The sequence below is a fragment of the Aquarana catesbeiana genome, linkage group LG06, assembly GCF_042186555.1.
Source record: "Aquarana catesbeiana isolate 2022-GZ linkage group LG06, ASM4218655v1, whole genome shotgun sequence".
NCBI classification, from domain to species: domain Eukaryota; kingdom Metazoa; phylum Chordata; class Amphibia; order Anura; family Ranidae; genus Aquarana; species Aquarana catesbeiana.
The window spans coordinates 86,055,540-86,075,065 of record NC_133329.1 but is presented as its reverse complement, the minus strand read 5'-3'; the positions used below and the strand labels follow the sequence as shown (position 1 = coordinate 86,075,065).

The following is a 19,526-nucleotide window of genomic DNA, read 5'->3' as shown; positions in this document are numbered from 1 at the left end:
CACTTAAACAGTGGTGAAGCCCCGCTAAAACTGTTTAAGTAGCGCTTTTTCAATGCTTTTCGTCCGCTAGCGGGATGCTTTTAACCCCCACAAAAACGGGTTAAAAACTCCCATTTTGCTGCTCTTTCAAATCGCTTTTCAGTCGCTTCGAAAGCGCTGCCCGTTTTTTTGGGGGGGGTAAAAGCATCCCGCTAGCGGACGAAAAGTGCAGCAAAAGCGCTGCTTAAACTGGGCGGTTTTCAGGTCTCCCATTCATTCCAGTGTGACTTTTCACACTGGGGCGGTGTGGTTGTGGGACGTTATGAAAAGTCCTGCAAGCAGCATCTTTGGGGCTGTATTTACCGCTCCAAAAACGTCCCGCAAGCGCACCGCCCCGGTGTGAAAAGTCACACTGGAATGAATGGGAGGCCTGAAAACCGCCCCGGTGTGAAAGGGGGTCTAACACTCTGTATTGACCAGCTAAGGAGTACGAGTGGCCACAGGTCCAAATTTGTAAAATTCTTTCACATGTGTATGACAATGATAACCCTATGGACCCTCCAAACTGGATTTTGTTTTCAGAATCTGCTTTGGGATTCTGTTTAGATTGGTCAGTTTAGATGCAAATATTAATTAGCATTGATAAGAGTTCTATAGGAGTAATAATAAGAGTTTGTGTGGAATAACTGATATAAGGTGCAGAGTGAAGGCTTCTCTAGCGGCAGCAGTGGTTATAGCAGCGTGATCTCGCTGGGAGGGAGGGTCAGGCGCTTGTCACGACTTTGTAGTAGGTTCTCGACATGTACAGCAACCACTCTGCACAGCTCCAGGCCCTGTAGGAAAGAAGAGATGAGGTGACAAGGAGAACATTTACTGTATACATGTGGACAGAATCATGGATCACACAGTAAGCTTATACACTATTTTGTCAAAAGTATTGGGACGCCTGCCTTTACACACACATGAACTTTAATGACATCCCAGTCTTAGTCCGTAGGGTTCAATATTGAGTTGGCCCACCCTTTGCAGCTATAACAGCTTCAACTCTTCTGGGAAGGCTGTCCACAAGGTTTAGGAGTGTGTCTATGGGAATGTTTGATCATTCTTCCAGAAGCGCATTTGTGAGGTCAGGCACTGATGTTGGACGAGAAGGCCTGGCTAATTCATCCCAAAGGGGTTCTATTGAGATGGGATAAGAAAACCCCATCTCATCACGTGACGGGGTTGTATGTTGGGTTTATGTTGTTTTTTATTCTTGTTGTTTTCTTTTTGTATGAAAAAATGATAATAAAAAATGAACTGATAAAAAAAAAAAAAAGCTGTTTTATTGGGTTTAGGTCAGGACTCTGTGCAGGCCAGTCAAGTTCCTCCACCCCAAACTCATCCATGTCTTTATGGACCTTGCTTTGTGCACTGGTGCACAATCATGTTGGAACAGGAAGGGGTTATCCCCAAACTGTTCCCACAAAGTTGGGGGCATGAAATTGTCCGAAATGTCTTGGTATACTGAACGCCTTAAGAGTTCCATTCACTGGAACTAAGGGGCCAACCACTGAAAAACAACCCCACACCTTAATTCCTCTTCCACCAAATGATTTGGACCAGTGCACAAATCAAGGTCCATAAAGACATGGATGAGCGAGTTTGGGGTGGAGGAACTTGACTGGCCTGCACAGAGTCCTGACCTCAACCCGATAGAACACCTTTGGGATGAATTAGAGTGGAGACTGTGAGCCAGGCCTTCTCGCCCAACATCAGTGCCTGACCTCACAAATACACTTCTGGAAGAATGATCAAACATTCCCATAGACACACTCCTAAACCTTGTGGACAGCCTTCCCAGAAGAGTTGTAGCTGTTATAGCTGCAAAGGGTGGGCCAACTCAATATTGAACACTACGGAGACTGGGATGCCATTAAAGTTAATGCGTGTGTAAAGGCAGGTTTTCCAATACTTTTGGTAAGTGTGTGTGTGTGTGTGTGTGTGTGTGTGTGTGTGTGTGTGTGTGTGTGTGTGTATATATATATATATATATATATATATATATATATATATATATATATATATATATATATAATATATATATTTTTTTTTTTAAATACCAGGAGCCTGGGGGGGGGGGGGACTTTGAGACTCTGATTCAAAAATATGCCAATAAGATTATTCACATTCACTTCTGAATCTCACAAATATACAATAGAATTAAAATGTGTGTAAAATGAAGTAACAGCTCTAGCAGAAAGTTAAATAAACCCCACTTAAATAATAATGCGAATATAGAATAAATACATTTAACATAAATCCCACTTTACTGTTTATGAAGGATGTAAGATGTATATGAACGCCAAGATGAGGGCAATGATGGCTGGTGCATGCTAAGTGAGCACATAACATACCGCCTCTTATCTGGTCTTGTTAGAGATCCAAGGGTAAAGCAAAGTACAGAACATACACAGAGGAGAGAGAAAGGAGCATTTCAAACACACAGTCATAGCTGCACCCTGTTATTTAGGTTTATATATGAAATAAATATTTTATACAAATTATTCAAAAAACTTAAAACTTAAAAAATATATATAATTTTACTTCATGGGCTGTATGACCCTGGTTGGTCCAGAACACCTTTATAATTGGATTAATGGCTCCTTATGCATGAAACAAATTCTTTATCAATTTATTATTATTCCGTTTATTCTTAGATTTCATGCAACTGCAATAAAGACTGAAAATAGAGCTCCAGCTAAAAACTTTGTTAGTTTTAGAGTGGGAAAGGGTAATAAACGCTAAGAGCTTTTTTATTACTGTTTGTGTCCCCATTGGACACGAAGTAAAAGTGTCCACGGACACGGACAACAATAAAAACCTGACAGGGTTTCCATCCCTACTTCCTGCTATGACTAAAGACTTTACTTACTTACTTTTTTTTTTTTTTTTTACAGCATACTACAAGCCCAGATCATTCACCTTAACCACTTCAATACCAAGAGCCTCATATGACGTCCTTTACTTTGTTAGGGGATATCTGAATGATGCCTGTAGCTACAGGCATTATCCAGATATCATTCTCTCCAGCCAGCGATTCTGTGCACGATAAGAAAGATCATGGCGGCAGTTCCGCCGCTTGACCGTTCTTATAGGCAACGGGAGGGGACGTCCCCCCCCCCCCTCCCGCCACCATCCGGTGCCGACGATGACGACGATAGAGATGACTGGTGACCAGATGGTCACCAGTCATCTCTATGACCGTCGGAGGCCATTATTCCCAGGAAATAAACAGAGCCGCGATCGCTGTCAGTCGGTGTTTTTTTTCCCGATCTCATGCTTTCCAGCCCGGGGGAGAGATGTGGGGTCTTATTGACCCTGCATCTCTCCATAAAGAGGACCTGTCACAATAGATTCCTATTAGAAGGGATGTTTACATTTCTTGTAGTAGGAATAAAAGTGATCAACATTTTTTTTTTTTTAAAGTGTAAAAATAAAAAAAATTAAGTAAAAAATAAATAAATTTAAAACGCCCTGTCCCCAGTAGCTCGCGTTATGAAGCGAACGCACATGTAAGCCCCGCCCATATATGTAAACGCCGTTCAAACCACACATGTGAGGTATCACCTCGTTCGTTAGAGCGTGTGCAATAATTCTAGCACTAGACCCCCTCTGTAAATCTAAACTGGTAACCTGTAAACATTTAGAAAGCGTCGCCTATGGAGAGTTTTAAGTACCAAAGTTTGGCCCCATTCCATGAGTGTGCGCAATTTTAAAGCGTGACATGTTAGGTATCTATTTACTCAGCGTAACATCATCTTTCACATTATACAAAAAAATTGGGCTAACTTTACTGTTTTGTTATTTTTTAATTCATAAAACCTTTTTTTTTTTCCAAAAAAAAGGCGTTTGAAAAATTATTGCGCAAATACTGTTCAAGATAAAAAGTTGCAATGACCGCCATTTTATTCCCTAGGGTGTCTGCTTAAAAAACATATATAATGTTTGGGGGTTCTGAGTAGTTTTCTAGCAAAAAAATTATGATTTTTACATGTTGGAGAGAAGTGCCAGAATAGGCCCGGTATGGAAGTGGTTAAATATAGGCCATGCTCCTTCCAGCTTTTAGTGAAGTTTAAATAGTTTGTTTGGAGTAAGCCAGTCCAGGCAAACTATTACAATACCTTCACTAACACTTGCAGAGGCTTGAAGCGCTGTAAAAATACGTACCTCCCAACATTTTGAGACGGGAATGAGGGACACCTACTAGCAAACGTATGTAGGCATAGGACACGCCCCCTGTCACACCCACTTGAAGGAGAATTAACCCCAGCAAAAAGGTTAATTAAATCCACAAGGGCTTTTTTTTTACCACTACTATTCCTTTATATTGGCTTTTAAAATTTACAAATGCAGCATGAAAGGTTTAGCACTGGGAAACACTTTTTGAAGGATAAAAAGTGAATTTTATATTCAACTATATAGATTGGACCAAAATGAGGGACAAATGAGGAGGAAAGAGGGACAGAGGGACATTGCTCCAAATCAGGGACAGTCCCTCGAAATCAGGGACAGTTGGTAGCTATGTAGTATATAGTAAATGGCATATAGCCTTAGGACTGTGTTCTGGCAGAAGGAGGGGAACTTCCTGCCCCACTCCTGGAGCAAGGTCAAGTCGGGCTGCTCAGTAGACATGTGCGATTCGTTATGTGCGATTCGTTTCGTACGAATCAAATTCGTATGAATTTCCGTAAATTCGTACATTCGGGAGGATCCGAAATACAAATTGCTATGCTTTTGAAATTTGTACGAAATACGAAATTTCGTTTACGAATTTCGGATCCAAATTCCTAATGAACATTTGTAATTGTTACGAAAAGTTAAAAACCCCAGGAAGTCAGCACAGGGATGGTGGGAGCCCCTCATAATGATAAATTCATCATAACGAACATTCGTAATTGTTACGAAAACGAAAATTCGTATTTCGTATGAATTTAAATCGAATTTTAGACACGAATTACGACATTTATTTATTTATTTCAGGTACTTATATAGCGCCGTCAATTTACGCAGCGCTTTACATATATATATTATACATTCACATCAGTCCCTATACCCTCAAGGAGCTTACAATCTAAGATCCCTAACTCACATTCATACCTATACTAGGGACAATTTAGACAGGATCCAATTAATCTACCAGCATGTCTTTGGAGTGTGGGAGGAAACCGGAGTACCCGGAGGAAACCCACACAGGCACAGGGAGAACATGCAAACTCCAGGCAGGTAGTGTCGTGGTCGGGATTCAAACCAGCGACCCTTCTTACTGCTAGGCGAGAGTGCTACCCACTGCACCACTGTGCCGCCCAAACATATTAATTAATTCTAATACGAAACGGAACTAAACAAAATAAATTTATTGACGGCGCACATGTCTACTGCTCAGCCATTTATAGGGAGCTTTTTATTCTATGAATGAATACAAAGCTTTCTTTGATTGGCTGATATGGGCACATAGCGTTATGATCTCCAACTCCAGCAATAAGAGGAAGCTGTGTATTCATCCATAGAATACAAAGCTGCCTGTGAATGGCTGAGCGGTGCTCAGCCCAAATCGATTTTCTTCCAGGAGCGGGATGTGAAGTTGCCATTCCACTGCTGGAACCAAGCATTGTATACTGTATGTAAGCTGAGGCTACATACGGTTTATACAGCACTCCCAGCTGCTACATATGTTAGCGAAGTTAATAGTTCATTTGGACCAGCTATTCAAATGAAAATCTGGAGATTAGCTTTAAAAGCAAGAAGAGATCTCAGTACTGCTCACATCACCCGTATTATAACCCACCATAGATAAAACTTTTGTTATCCTGAACTCCATGTTCTTTGTACTGTACCCAGTGGACCACACAGAGAGTCCATCTGTCTTTTTTGGTATGTTTCTGTATCAGAAAGAGGCCATGTATTACCTGTTCCAGCTGTAGTTGTGTTATCCGTTGTGATGTCATGTCCCCCAGCAGTATATCCACATAAGGGTAACTGAACCCCGGTGCTGGACGCTGAGTTCTGGTGCTCTGGATGTCCTTCAGAGGGAATGTCACCATCAACTCCTGCAAACCAAAAATTGAAGTGTAACTCACACTGTGATGTCATTAAAAATTAGCAAAAAAGCCGAAAAAAAAAATCCACAACCAGATTATCTGAAAAGCCACAACCAGACCGAGCGACCTCACCAAACTTCTCTCCAAATATCACCCAAACCGTCCTCTCCGCTCCTCTCAAGGCCTCCTGCTCTCTAGTTCCCTTGTCTCCTCCTCCCATGCTCGTCTCCAGGACTTCTCCAGAGCCTCTCCCATCATCTGGAACTCTCTACATCTGTCCAGCTATCTCCTACTCTGGCTGCCTTTAGTCAATCCCTGAAAACTCATCTCTTCAGGGAAGCCTATCACGCCTCCAACTAACTGAACTTTTATCACTTCCATCATCTCATCCTCCCCAGTTATAACCTTTTGTACCACTCGCCCCACCCTATTAGATTGTAAGCTCTTATAAACAGGGCCTTCTCAACCCTCTTGTATTTTATTGTATTGTAACTGTACTGTCTCCCTTTATATTGTACAGGGCTGCGCAAACTGTTGGTGCTATATAAATCCTGTATTATAATAATAATAATAATAACTTAAGGGGTTGATTCAATAAAGGCAAATAGACAGTGCACTTTTGCACTCATTTTTCCCCAGAGCTTTGTGAATCTGGAGAAGCTCTGCTGATTTCCATCATCCAATCATGTGCAAGCAAAAATGCATTTTTTTTTAAATATTTTCCTTGCACCTGATTGGATATGTTTTACAAAGTGAAGCCTCACCACATTCACCAAGTTCTGGGGAAAAAATAAGTGCAGTTGCACTCGTTTTTCCCCCAGAGCTTTGTGAATCTGGAGAAGCTCTGCTGATTTCCATCATCCAATCATGTGCAAGCAAAAATGCATTTTTTTTAAATATTTTCCTTGCACCTGATTGGATATTTTTTACAAAGTGAAGCTTCACCACATTCACCAAGTTCTGGGGAAAAAATAAGTGCAAATGCACATGCAGACCGCACAGTCTATTTGCCTTTAGCAAATCAGCCAATAAGTCTCACAGTGGAATCAGGATGGTACACTGCTAGCCCTACAGATGACCATAGGTCAGATGAGGTTTCTGGAGGGGGCTGGGGAAAACTGAGGGATAGGGTCGCTGGGATTAGGGGTCTCTCCAAAAGGGGCCTTTGCAGGGGCTCTGTGGGAGACTGTAAGTTGCTGCATGGGCTGGGAGGAACTGTGGGAGACTGTGTGGGACACTGTTGCAGGTTGGGGGCATTATAGGGAACTGGAGCCTCTGCAATATGCTGGGGGGGGGTGCACTGTGGGAGGCTGGGTGGAAGTGTGGAAGGTTGGGAGGTGCTGCGGGGGCTGAGGGGTACTGCAGTCCATTATAGAAGGTTTCAGGGGACACTATGGGAGCTGGAAGGCACTGTTGGAGGTTAGAGGATCTGCGGCTAGTTAGAGGCCCGGTAGGAGAGAGACCACATCCTGGCAGCAAACCAGTGCCCAGTGGTTGAGAACCACCAATGTAGACAGTAACAACTGAGGGATATGTTTGCTAGTGCAGGAAAGGGTTTTCCATGTTTGAACACAACAGTGACTCCCTTTTCTCCAAGAAACTAACAAATCTTTTCCCATATGTGTGCTATAATAGAAAACAAACTGGAGTGAAAAGTTGTGTGGTATGTATCAACTAAAGGTAACTAAATCTGAAAACCAAGTATCTGTCTGAGAGCTTCTCATATGCGGCTAATCTAATCACAATATAGACATTCTAAGGCTCGCATAATGTCTCCCCCCCCCGCTTATATAAGGTGTGTTTTGCATAAGCCATATTCCACCGCCAAAGCCTGGTGGTGTATATGCAGTTGGGGCAATCCTGTCACTGTAGGTCCAATAATTGCTACACAAACTAAAATGTAGATAGAGCAACATAGGACTATGAGAAATGGCAGGTAGGTGAGTATGACAATGTGTGGATGTGGCCTTAAACACGTAGCATATTTCTGAGTTTGTGTAAATCACCATTTAGGTGATCTGTATGCCTATAGTAGAATATCAACAGTAGACCTCGAGAGGCCAGATTTAAGGTCAGGCCTAAAGTGCCCCTTACCTAAGGTGACAAGGCCACCAAGGGCATGCTGACCACAGAACTGAATTTTAGCACTGCCACTCACCCTTACAAGAGCAGCAGGAATCTGACCCTGAGGGGCACGTGAAACATCTATCCTCTATCACTGGAAGTAGTAGGCCAGCTCTACAAGATACCTGGATACCTTGGGGTACACTTGCAATATAGCAGTGTGGTGTCTGTCTCTATACTCTTGCTAAAGGGAACAGTGAAGGGAAAAAAGCCTTGTCAGGGTCACAGGATATGACATTACTCATCACATGAGTAAAGCAGATGTCACATGTAAGGTGGCCTTAGGGTGTCCTTGTGAGATCCATCCCATCACAAAATAAATAGAAATATTTGCAGATTTCATGCCACTCATACATACATGGGTTTCTTTGTTCAGGAAATTCAGCCCATTTTGGTTGATAGCCAGGATACATGGAGAGATGACCATGTTGTTACTACAGCTCTGGATGTAGAAAAAAGAAGAGCCAAACATGGGGAAGGCACTGACCAGACCTGCAAGAGGAGAAAGCATATTGCCATTTCATGTGTTGTCATCCACACACAGCACTGACAGCAATTTAGTAAGCTGAATGTCTCTAAAGCAGACTCTGTACCGGCTCTGCCCTCCCTCCAGCGCCGCCATTATTGCACATGCACAAATGCCCTGAAGGGCTCTGCCACGCCTTTGGGTCTTAGCGGAGCCCTTTGGCACACCTGCGCATGTGTAAGTGATTTTCCACACGTGCAAAGACGAGGGAGGTTTGGAGCCATCCTGATAGCCGTCTTTTGCGCAGGGAAACCTTTTCTGTGCCCAGATTTCGGGGGAAAACCAGCACTTGTGCAGCTGTGCCTCAAGGTTTACTTGGGACCTGAATCCCTGCAGCACATCTGGTGAAGGTCCGCTTTAAAGCGTATGCCTAGGCAAAATCTTTTGCTTTTATATTTGATAGAACAGTGTCCCAGAGACAACAGGAAGCGAGAGGAAATCTCTCCCCTTTTAGACAGTTGTCACTGAAGTAGGTGTCCTAATGGGAAGAATTCCCCCCACCACCTGTAGTGAAAAGCATAAATAGTTGGATTTCTCATGACTTTCTGTTCCAGGACAGATAGAGGGGATGAATCACACCAGCGGGGCCACAGACAGCAAAAAAAAAACCTTAAGGCTATGCAAAGGGAATGTGACTGTTCCACTCCTTTGGGGCTCTTTCACACTGGCAGCCGGGGGTGGTAAAAACAGGTGGCTGAGCCACAGTTTTACTTTAACTTGGCCACCCTCCCCAATCCTAAGAATACAGCCGGACAGGGCTGTACACCTGTGGCAGCCACAATGCTTTGCTTCTTGGCCATGTCATTTTTAACTCAGGCTGCAGGGTTTGACAGACACCACTGCCTATCAAACTTGCCCATTGAGTTTAATGGAGCCACTCTGCAACTGTTAACCAAATGCATGGCTTGCACTTGCAGCATGGTCTCACAATGTAAAATTGGAGTTCAGCAATTAAAAAAAATTAGAGGTCAAGAGCCAGTGGTGCCTGCTCAATGGCTGTCAGCCACTGTTATACTGCTCTATGGAAAACGATCCACCACAGATCAATTTTCAGAGGGTGGTAAGCATTACTGCAAATTTGAAATAAGCCTCAGGAGAGACAGTGCCTGTGTCCAAAATAATGCAAAATAATGTTCTATACCACAGCAATTTAAGAAGGAAAGCCAACATGTTTCAGGGATCTGTGTCTTCTTCATCGGGGCTAATAAAAAATCTATTTGATATTATTTAATAAAAATGTATTAGTTAATAAAATACTGAGAAAAAAGAATCCTTACAAAATGATTTGTATTTTTTTTACCAGGCTACAAGGCAATATCAGTAGAGAAAAATAAAATATTCAGTTATCAATTAAGACCTGAAAGGGGTCCTAATCCTTCATTACTTCCAAAGCAGAAACAAAATCCAGAGGTGGGATATGAAGTGCAGATAATGCCAAATGAAAATTACTTTGGTGTGGTGGTATATTCTGGATAAGACCTGTAGTTCCAGTAGAAGCTCCTTACCTAGGAACTGAGCTCTTCCCTGGTGAGGACTCAAAGGCTGAATCTGCTGCATGTGCTGCATCACCATGTTCAACCATGACTGAGGCTTCACTGACTTATAGAACTGATTGGGGATATAATCCTGGACCTCACGCCTGCAGGAGGACAATACAGGGAATTAGAGCACAAAAGAACATCACATAAGTGGCACAGGTAAATATATTCTCTAGTTGTTGGGTTTTAAAATATGCTATGATATGTTAAAGCCCAACTCCAGGCAAATAAAAAAAAGTATTGCTTGTTTTTGTTTTTGTCTAGGGGAACCAAAAAAAAAAAGAAGATTTACTTACCTGATCCTTTGCTCCTTCTCACAGCTAGGTTCCTGCAGTCTCTGCACCCCCACACTTTTCAGAGCAGCCTAGGGTTCTAACGTCATCAAGACCAGAGCCAGGTCCATACCCTGCTTTGGACATGACGATGCCAAGGGACAGTCCACTACTGGATTGTGGTGGAGTGCCGCCTGTCAGGTGAGCGGAAGATCAGGTAAGTAAAACTGTTTTAAAAAAAACAAACAAAAATTCTTAGCTCACTTAGCAGCCAGTTCAAAAATAAGGGGTTTCGTAAGCTGCAGAGGCCACATCACGCCCCACCAGTATTATCTGCAGTCCTAACTCTATAATTTTGAGAGTCTCCAGAGTTGGGGCACATATGTAATAATGGATAGATTAAGGGCAGATATGCCTGGAGAGAGCCCACCCTCAAAGATATAGGGACGCACTGAACCTAGCAAAAGCACAATGGCAGTAAAATCGTTTCTTCTTTCCCCTGGATAAAACAAGCAATTAATGCAAAGGAAAATTTTTATTTGTTCAGAGTTGGGTTTAACCACCTCAATACTGTAGGACATCCTTTGGTTTAAGTGGTCTTACCGGGATCGTGCCTGCACCTGCAGGCATCATCCCGGTATCAAAATTTGAAGACGGCGATTCCCTCTTTGGCAGAAGTGATTTGAGTGGCTGACTCGATCACTTCTGTGGGTGGAGGAAGGGGGTCCACTCCCAGCTGCCTTTTCTGGGCTCTGCTGTCCAATCGCAGAGACCGGGAGCAATACGTCCGGAGGGGACAGAGGCACTACAGAGAGGAACTGACATTTTCTGATGTTGGCTTCTGAGATCATTTAATGTTCATTGACAATTGCATTTGACCTGCATTTGGTCCCTTTTCTGACCTGCATTTGACCTCCTACTAAGCTGCGTTAGCACCTATGTCAACCGTCCTTTGTTCTCTTCAAGTGGGTTTTGTATTCTGCTTACTTAACCCATCGACCAGTTTTCACCTCTCATTGAAAAAAATGATTTGACAGATGTCACATGACAAGATGTAAAGTTGGTTTACGTACGCGGTAGGCAGGTAAACACTATCTTTAGCGCGATGTTGCAGGGCTGCCAGTCTTGAAATTTGCTGGAACTGTTGCTCGGTGGGCTTAGCATGAGTGAAGACATTAAACAACCCCTTCAAGTAATCTGGTAAGACCTAGCAAGAGAAAGTAAAGGAACTTTACTGATTGTTTCATCTAAATCTAGCACTAAGCATACAAAGGAAGTCAAAGTTAGCCTCCACCAAGTCCATTGCTCTACTGTACCTGGTTATAATGCATGGTCACATACAGCTCATTCTCAAACTTTAGTGGCTGAGCCCAGATGATTCTTCGGAACCAGAACATGTAGTTGCTATCAGTCTGCTCCATTTCAGCTGAAACATCCAGGATGTATTCCTTCCTATTTAGAGGTCTCACATTCTGACCTGTAGGAAGGAAAGATCACAGGGGGATATTCTGAGAAAAGGTTAGGCCTTATGCCTAAATGTGTATATATATATTTATTTTATTTATTTTTTTAAACAAGGAGTGTATAATTAATATTTTAGGTTAAACAGAGCATAGATATTGTATCTTTTTTTGGCTTCAGCTGGGAAGGAAGCATTGTTCCCCATCTTACCCCGGTTGGTAACAGCAAAGATGGCATATTCGTGGTAGGCCTCATCTCTGTGCACCCCCATCTCAGTGCAGATCTCTTCTATGACATCAAAGGCCACCTATATCATAAAATAATGCTATCAGGGGTGTATTTATAAAAAAAATATGCAGAGCTATATATACTGTGAAACTGCACGTACATTTGTTCTGTGCAAATGGAAGCAAAATTGAATGGTATTAGGCAATTTCCTCCCAGATCAAATGTTATTCATTTACAGAATAGTGTGAATCAGGAAAATCCTGCATTATGGCCACTGGAAGGAGCTGATAATCATAGTAAACAAGTATTTATTTCTTATGAATAGCAATAATTTTGAAAATAAAACAGCTTAATAACACTCACTTGGGGAGGGGGGTGACCAAGCTATATGCAGTAGAGAAAGGGGAGGTCAACCTGGCAGTATCTGGCACAAATCCATAAATCAAAAGACTATCTGTAAACTACCATCTGCACAATGAGACGCAGCAATGGCTGCCTTCACGTCTGTCCAAGGAAAGGTTTCTTTCAAATAACACATATAAAGGAAAAACGTAAGCTAGCTATAGATCAGGGGTGCTCAACCAGTGGGCCACATGTGGCCTGCAACTTCAAATCAAGGAAGTGCATGCAGACGCTCTGGAATGGCTGACCCGCTATTCCAGAGCATCAAAGTACATGGAGCCAGAGCCAGCAGTGGAGGGAGCATAAGCCGATGCTTTTTCTGTAGCGCCTGTTCCAGTCAGAGTGATACCAAGTGGAGAGCAATGCCATCAGTAAAGGGAAGAGGAAAAGGTTTGTGTATTAAACATCACATACACTGTACTTTTGCAATGGGCATATTAGCATTTATAAAAAAAAGGAATATTAGGCTTTCACACTGATCCGTGGGTGCAGAACAGTGCACCTGAGGCTCTCCTGTGGGTTAGCTACACTGAGCCATAGACTTTTATCTCATCCTGCGGTTTTGGTGCGTTTTCTGAAAGTGCACCAAAACTGAATGCAGAAGTTTTGGTGCGCTTTTAAAAAGTGCACCACACCCACAAGATATAATAGAAGTCTATGGAAAATCTTAGCTAACCCTCAGGAAAGCTGCAGGTGCATTGTGCTGCACCTGTGGTGCAAGTAAACCGCAGCACATAAGTGTGAAAGCAGCCTTATAGGTGGCATCATCGGCGCAGTATACAGTAAATATCTCCTAAATGGTGCACGTTTAGGAGATATTTACAGTACCTATAGGTAAGCCTTATTCTAGGCTTATCTATAGGTACAAATTACACAGGGAGGTTTACAACCTCTTAAAGTGGCCCTCGCTCTTTGAAAGGTTGAGCACCCCTCCCGTAGATAGATTAAGTTCACCTGGCTTGGGACTGGATGAATTTTAGTCCACGTGTGGCCACTAATGATCAACTTCTGTGGAACAAGCTTCTTGGAAATTTTTTCTCAATCTCTTGCTGCAGCCCAGAGTGCCCTCTGTCAGAATAAAATGGGGGCTATTTACAAAAGGCAAATCCACTTTGCACTACAAGTGCAAAGTGCACTTGAAATTGCACTGAAAGTGCACTTGGAAGTGCAGTTGCTGTAAATCTGAGGGGTAAATCTGAAATGAGGAGAAGCTCTGCTAATGTTATTATCCAATCTTGTGCAAGCTAAAATGCTGTTTTTTATTTTCCCTTGCATGTCCCCCTCGGATCTACAGCGACTGCACTTCCAAGTGCACTTTCAGTGCAATTTCAAGTGCACTTTGCACTTGTAGTTTGCACTTGTAGTGCAAAGTGGATTTGCCTTTAATAAATAACCCCCAGTGTCTCAGTGGCGAGGATTCTTCTATCCACCTTGCTTGTGTGGTTGGAGGAATCTGTTCATTTTTTGGCTGATAAAAAATAAGTCATCTATGGCTAGCTTTGCACAAGTTAAAAACTAGACAACTTATTCCCTTTACTTTAAAAAAGTCCACCTAACTTTTCCCAATCACCAGTATATTTAAAAATCCATTTTAGGATCTTGATCTAAATAACGGAACTGACCGAACATGTTTTTATCTTGAGATGTCGCTCAATTCCTCCAGGTAAGAGGAACAGCTGTCTCTTGGAACTTCTCCCAGCCTGGGGGGATAAAGAAACATTTCAGAAATTATACAGGGAAATAAACAGGTTTTATAGGTTAGCATCCACAGAAATCGTCATTTAAGTTCTCATTTTGGGAATAATCAGTTTCTCTCCTATGAATCTATTCACCCTTAAATAAACCTTTTTCCTTTTTCTTTAAAGCAGAATTAAACTCCATTTTTTTTTATAAATGAACCTCCAGGAGATATATGCTATAATGTACTTGCAGGCATGGCATAATAGCAAGTTATGACAGACTTTCCTGTCAATGAATGCCCTCCAGTGTTGTACTGTCAGCAACGTGCTGCCAGGGGCACCGACATTTTCTCCCAGTTTTCCTTCTGGGTTCCATCTAATCAGCCACTTGAATCGCCAGGTTGGGAGGATGTCACTCCCGCATATGTGCACAGAAGTCACATTATCATGGCACAAAGCGGTGCCGTAAATTTATGCTGAGATGTGCATGCGCGGCTCAGTGTATATTACCGCTGACAGGCAGGGGGAACCATTTATGAGAGCATAGACCAACCGATTCTCTTCTGTCATAAAAACCCAGCATTTTTTTGTAAAATGTGAGTTTATTATGCTCTACCACCCTTTTAACAAACCCTTTTAACAAACCCAGCCAAAGTAAAGAAAAGAGATGTCACTGCAGCTCTATCTAATGGTAAAATATGGTTACTGCATGCATTACACAGTCTAAAAAATCTAAGAAAGTGAGACAAGATATATAAACTTATAAATTCTACTGGTTGATTGGTCATTCTGTGTTCAGGCAAAAACATCTGCTACTTTTACTGACTGTCCTACAATCCCTTTTGCTGCTTTGAATTTATTTATCTCACAACTACTGATTTTACACATTCTACAATCAGAGACCTCTACTGAGAGGCTATACCTCTCCTTCTGAAAATGCTAGTTGCTTGGATGTAATACTGATCCAACAACTTCTGTAGTTTCTGAGTCAATGATCTGGAACAAGTCTGTAGATCAGGAGTTGTGACTTCATTCTGACTTCCCTTGCTGCAAGCTTCTTCTAGGTTAGTGGCTCATTACAGTAAACTTAAATCTCCAGCACCACTGCCAAGCGGCTATCTCTCACAGTAGGAGCTCAGTGAAGGCAGCCTTCATATTTATCTAAGTATGGGTTTTCTGTATATGTAGTCAGGCTTATGTTCCCTGGCCAATATACATGTCACTTACCACCATGGCTTTCAGTTCCATGGCACTGGGGAATTCACACCGACCTCCATACAGCAAAGTTTTGCGTAGGTTCTGCTCACAGGCTTTTGCTATCCCTGTTAAAACAAAAACAAAGGGACATGAGTACCCAAGAAGTATTTTGTCATTGTGTGTGCTAGAAATAGGAAAGCCTGGAGAAAAACTGAAAAAAATTGGAAAAAACAAATTTTTTTTCCGTTTCTTTTTTTCAAAGCCGTTTTTTGCCTTATTTTTTCGTGAAAATTTGAAACAAAATAAGTGTAGAATACATTTTTTTACACCGATAAGTGATATACCTATGACATGGTATTCAAACTATATAACATGTGAAGTCTTAAATTATTGCAAGTTCTCTCAGCTGAAGACAAGCAAATCTTGGAATACAGTTCAGGTAACACTGTACTTCTCAATGCAGGTCTCAAATAAGAGAAATATGCAATTCTGTCACTAGGGGTACTGCAGGGGAAAGGCACCATGTGTTGTTTGCTTGTAGGCTCCATCTTGTACCTCCTACTATTGGGTGATTTTTGGGATACAGTTGATAGTTTCTGGCATCTCAGGTCTTAATTGACAGGTAAGATGGTAAATTTGTTTGATAAATGAGTTTATCTTTATAACCTTTAAATGATTCCTACGAATGTTCTCCACCATCACAGCATAATGTTTCCCTATAGTCTGGTAAGTAAATAGGTTTTTCTTTTACTACTCTCAGTAAAATGGTGAGACCAACATCTAGAGTTTGGAAACATTTCCACAGCACAATTTCTGCTGAGAGCAAAGCTGCAATGTGCAAATATTGTGAGAAGAAATATTCTTTTCCAAATGCTACAAGGATGACAAAACACATCCTGGCATGCCAGAAGTGCCCGATAGACACTAAAAAATACTTTACAATTTTAAAGAGCAGGTTTAGTTTATCCAGTTCGGCTCCAGAGCAATGTTTTTTCTTTGTCGCATACATGTAAAAATCCTAATTTTTGGCAAAAAAATTACTTAAACCCTCAGAACATTATATATTTTCTGAAAGCAGAGGCCCTGTAGATTAAAAAGGTAATTATTGCAAATTTTTGTTTCACGTCATATTTGCGCAACTGTTTATTAAACACAAATTTTCGGAAAAAATATAATAAAACAAATGTTAGTGCAAAATCACAACATATAATATCCATGTTTGGTTAAAATACAACCCAACATTCCATGTTTTAAAATTGAGTGCACCCGTGATATCGCCAAAAACTATGGTGCCCAAAAATCACCATAGGTGACACTTTAAAAGCCATTATAGCTCATCGATTTACAGTTAACTAGGAGCTCGTTCACGGTGATATGTCACATGTGTGGTACAACCGCGGTTTACATGTGTGTTTACATGTGTGTACACACCCTGGACTCGCGTTTGGGCAGGTGTGCGGGGCAACGGGGGTTTGGCAATTTTTATTTTAATTAATTTTAATACATATATATATATGCAATCGCTGTCACAAGGGGTTAATAAACCCCATGTGATAGCATTGGGCAGGTGACAGGTACTTTTTTTGGCGACATTAGGGGTCTGGCTGTACTGGCCAGGAAAGTGTGCATATGAAACCGGACAGTGACATCACTTCCGGTTTCATTGTTTCCATGTGAGATCGAAGGCATGGATTTGCCTCTGTCTCACTGCAGTCTCTCTCCCCCGCCGGCGGATGTGTTCCCGGACGTCAGAAACACACAGTACGTCCAAAGAGCTTAACTGGTTATTTACTGAATAAGCTGTACTTTTATTTCAAGCATAATACTTTTATATACACAGCATTCACCTTCCAAATGTAACAATATGACTTTCAATTTGTGAAACTACTCCACGCTGAATTTTTTTTCAATTTTCCCATATATTTCCATTTTTTCCGGAAAAAAACATTTTTTTGCTATTGCTTCAAAATTTCTGGAAATAGCATGCACTCAATCTAGGTTTTTTTTTATATATTTTATATTTATTTTAGTACATTTTGACAAACAGCAGTACATAAAACAAACAAACAAAAAAAAACAGCGCTGCTTTGCAGAAGCAATGAATAGTTAGTACACACATCATAAGTGTGACAGTGGGATGGATTTATTAAAGGCAAACAGACTGGGCAGTTGCGCTCATTTTCCTTAATAAATGTAAATATAATAGGGCTACGGATTAATTCCTCGATTAATCGTTAATTTTTTTGATCAATCAAAATTTTTTTGATCGTTAGGCTGCCTGCCCTGGGGCCGCTTCGGGCCAAGCTGTGGCTGCAGCGCAGCGCTCCGCTCCCACCTCCTCCTCCTCCACTATATGTCATATGGGCATCTCCCGCTGTGTGTCTCCGAGCTGAGTGTGAAAACTTTGGCTGCGCTGTGAGAAAAGTCCCGCCTCTGTCTATCACATGAGCTGATCTAGGAGGAGGGCGGGACTTTTCTCACAGCGCGGCCAAAGTTTTCACACTCAGCTCCGAGACACACAGCAGGAGATGCCCGCAGACTGTGTAATCCAGGCACAGGCACTGACTACAGTGAGGCTGCGATTATGGGCGCGGTGAGACTGCATTATGGGCACGGTGAGGCTGCCATTATAGGCACGGCGAGGCTGCAATTATGGGCACGGTCAGACTGCGATTATGGGCACAGTGAGGCTGCGATTATGGGCACAGTGAGACTGCATTATGGGAGCGGTGAGGCTGCGATTATGGGCACGGTAAGTCTGAGATTATGGACACGGTGAGACTGCATTATGGGCATGGTAAGGCTGTGATTATGGGCACGGTGAGACTGCGATTATGGGCACGGTAAGGCTGAGGTTATGGGCACGGCGAGGCTGAGTTTATGACATGTGACATCCTAGCCATGCCCCACTATGTCCGGCTTCGGCCGTTGCCATATCAACTGTGCTAAATCAGCTAAAAGTAGTTGGATCTGTATGTGCGTTATAATGAATCGAAATTAGTCGATTCATCGATTTTAAAAAAATCGATTAATCAAACACGAAAATTTTAATCAGGAACAGCCCTAAAATATAATAAAGCTTCGCTTTGTAAAGAATACCCAATCAGGTGCAAGAAAAATGAAAAAAACTGCATTTTTTGCTTGCACATGATGGAAATCAGCAGGGCTTTACTGCATTTACTAAGCTCTTGGGGAAATGTGTGTAACTTCACTTCCAAAGTCACAGATTTAGTAAATCCACCCCAATGCAACACATTTTCCTATCAATCTAGTATTTAGATGGACACTGAACAAGATCACATGTCCAGATGTTTGTTCAGTTTCTGGAGTCCGCTGATTACCTTGAAAGTGCAGCCCAGGGCTTCGGCACGTGTCCTGCAGGAACTTAAACAAGTACGGTTTTAGGACCTCTGAACATCTGTGATAAGCTGTAAGGATGTATAGAAGCCTCCAGCCTCTCTGGCAGCTGTCCCTATATAAAGGAGCACAGGGATTGGTTGTTATTTGTTACAATAAACAACTAAAAGGGATCACATACTGTATATTTAGTGGTGCATATTTTGCACAATGTTTTTGCTTATACAAGATATCCTTTTTTTTTCTGGCATATGTGCAGATTAGCCACTAGAGGGAGCGTTTAGTGGTTCAGTGCCATTACTTTGTCTCTCTCTTCTGTTTCAATATTTTTATTGAGGTTTTCACAAAAGAGAATACAAACTTGGTTACAAGTAGGGTTGTCCCGATACCACTTTTTTAGGACCAAGTACCGATACTTTTTTTCAAGTACTCGCCGATACCGATACTTTTTTTTTTAATGTCACGTGACAGTGTTTTTTTTTTTTTTCAAACAATGCTTTCTTTTTTTTCGTGTGGGGGGGGGGGGGGGGGGTGACCGGTGTACGTGTGTTTTTTTTTTTTTTTATTTATAATTTTTATTTTTTACAATAATATTTTTTTTTATTCTTTATTGCAATATGTGTGTTTTTTTTTTTTTTTTAATCAGCCCTGTTGGGGGGCTTTGGTGAGATATCAGGGGTCTT

The 19,526-nt window shown here is 41.8% G+C and overlaps 1 protein-coding gene across 1 annotated transcript in view; it reads right to left on the bottom strand.

Annotated features, from left to right (window-relative positions):
* Positions 1-319: 319 nt before the first annotated feature.
* Positions 320-19,526, bottom strand: part of MYO15A (myosin XVA) — a 162,657-nt gene continuing 143,450 nt past the window's right edge. The window contains exons 55-64 of the mRNA XM_073635189.1: positions 18,828-18,958; positions 15,517-15,611; positions 14,233-14,310; positions 12,191-12,287; positions 11,836-11,996; positions 11,593-11,726; positions 10,215-10,348; positions 8,542-8,675; positions 5,928-6,068; positions 320-812 (exon numbers count right to left, since the gene is read on the bottom strand). Coding sequence (XP_073491290.1) covers positions 711-812; positions 5,928-6,068; positions 8,542-8,675; positions 10,215-10,348; positions 11,593-11,726; positions 11,836-11,996; positions 12,191-12,287; positions 14,233-14,310; positions 15,517-15,611; positions 18,828-18,958 — 1,207 coding nt within the window. The 3' untranslated portion in view covers positions 320-710. The remainder of the gene's footprint in view (positions 813-5,927; positions 6,069-8,541; positions 8,676-10,214; positions 10,349-11,592; positions 11,727-11,835; positions 11,997-12,190; positions 12,288-14,232; positions 14,311-15,516; positions 15,612-18,827; positions 18,959-19,526) is intronic.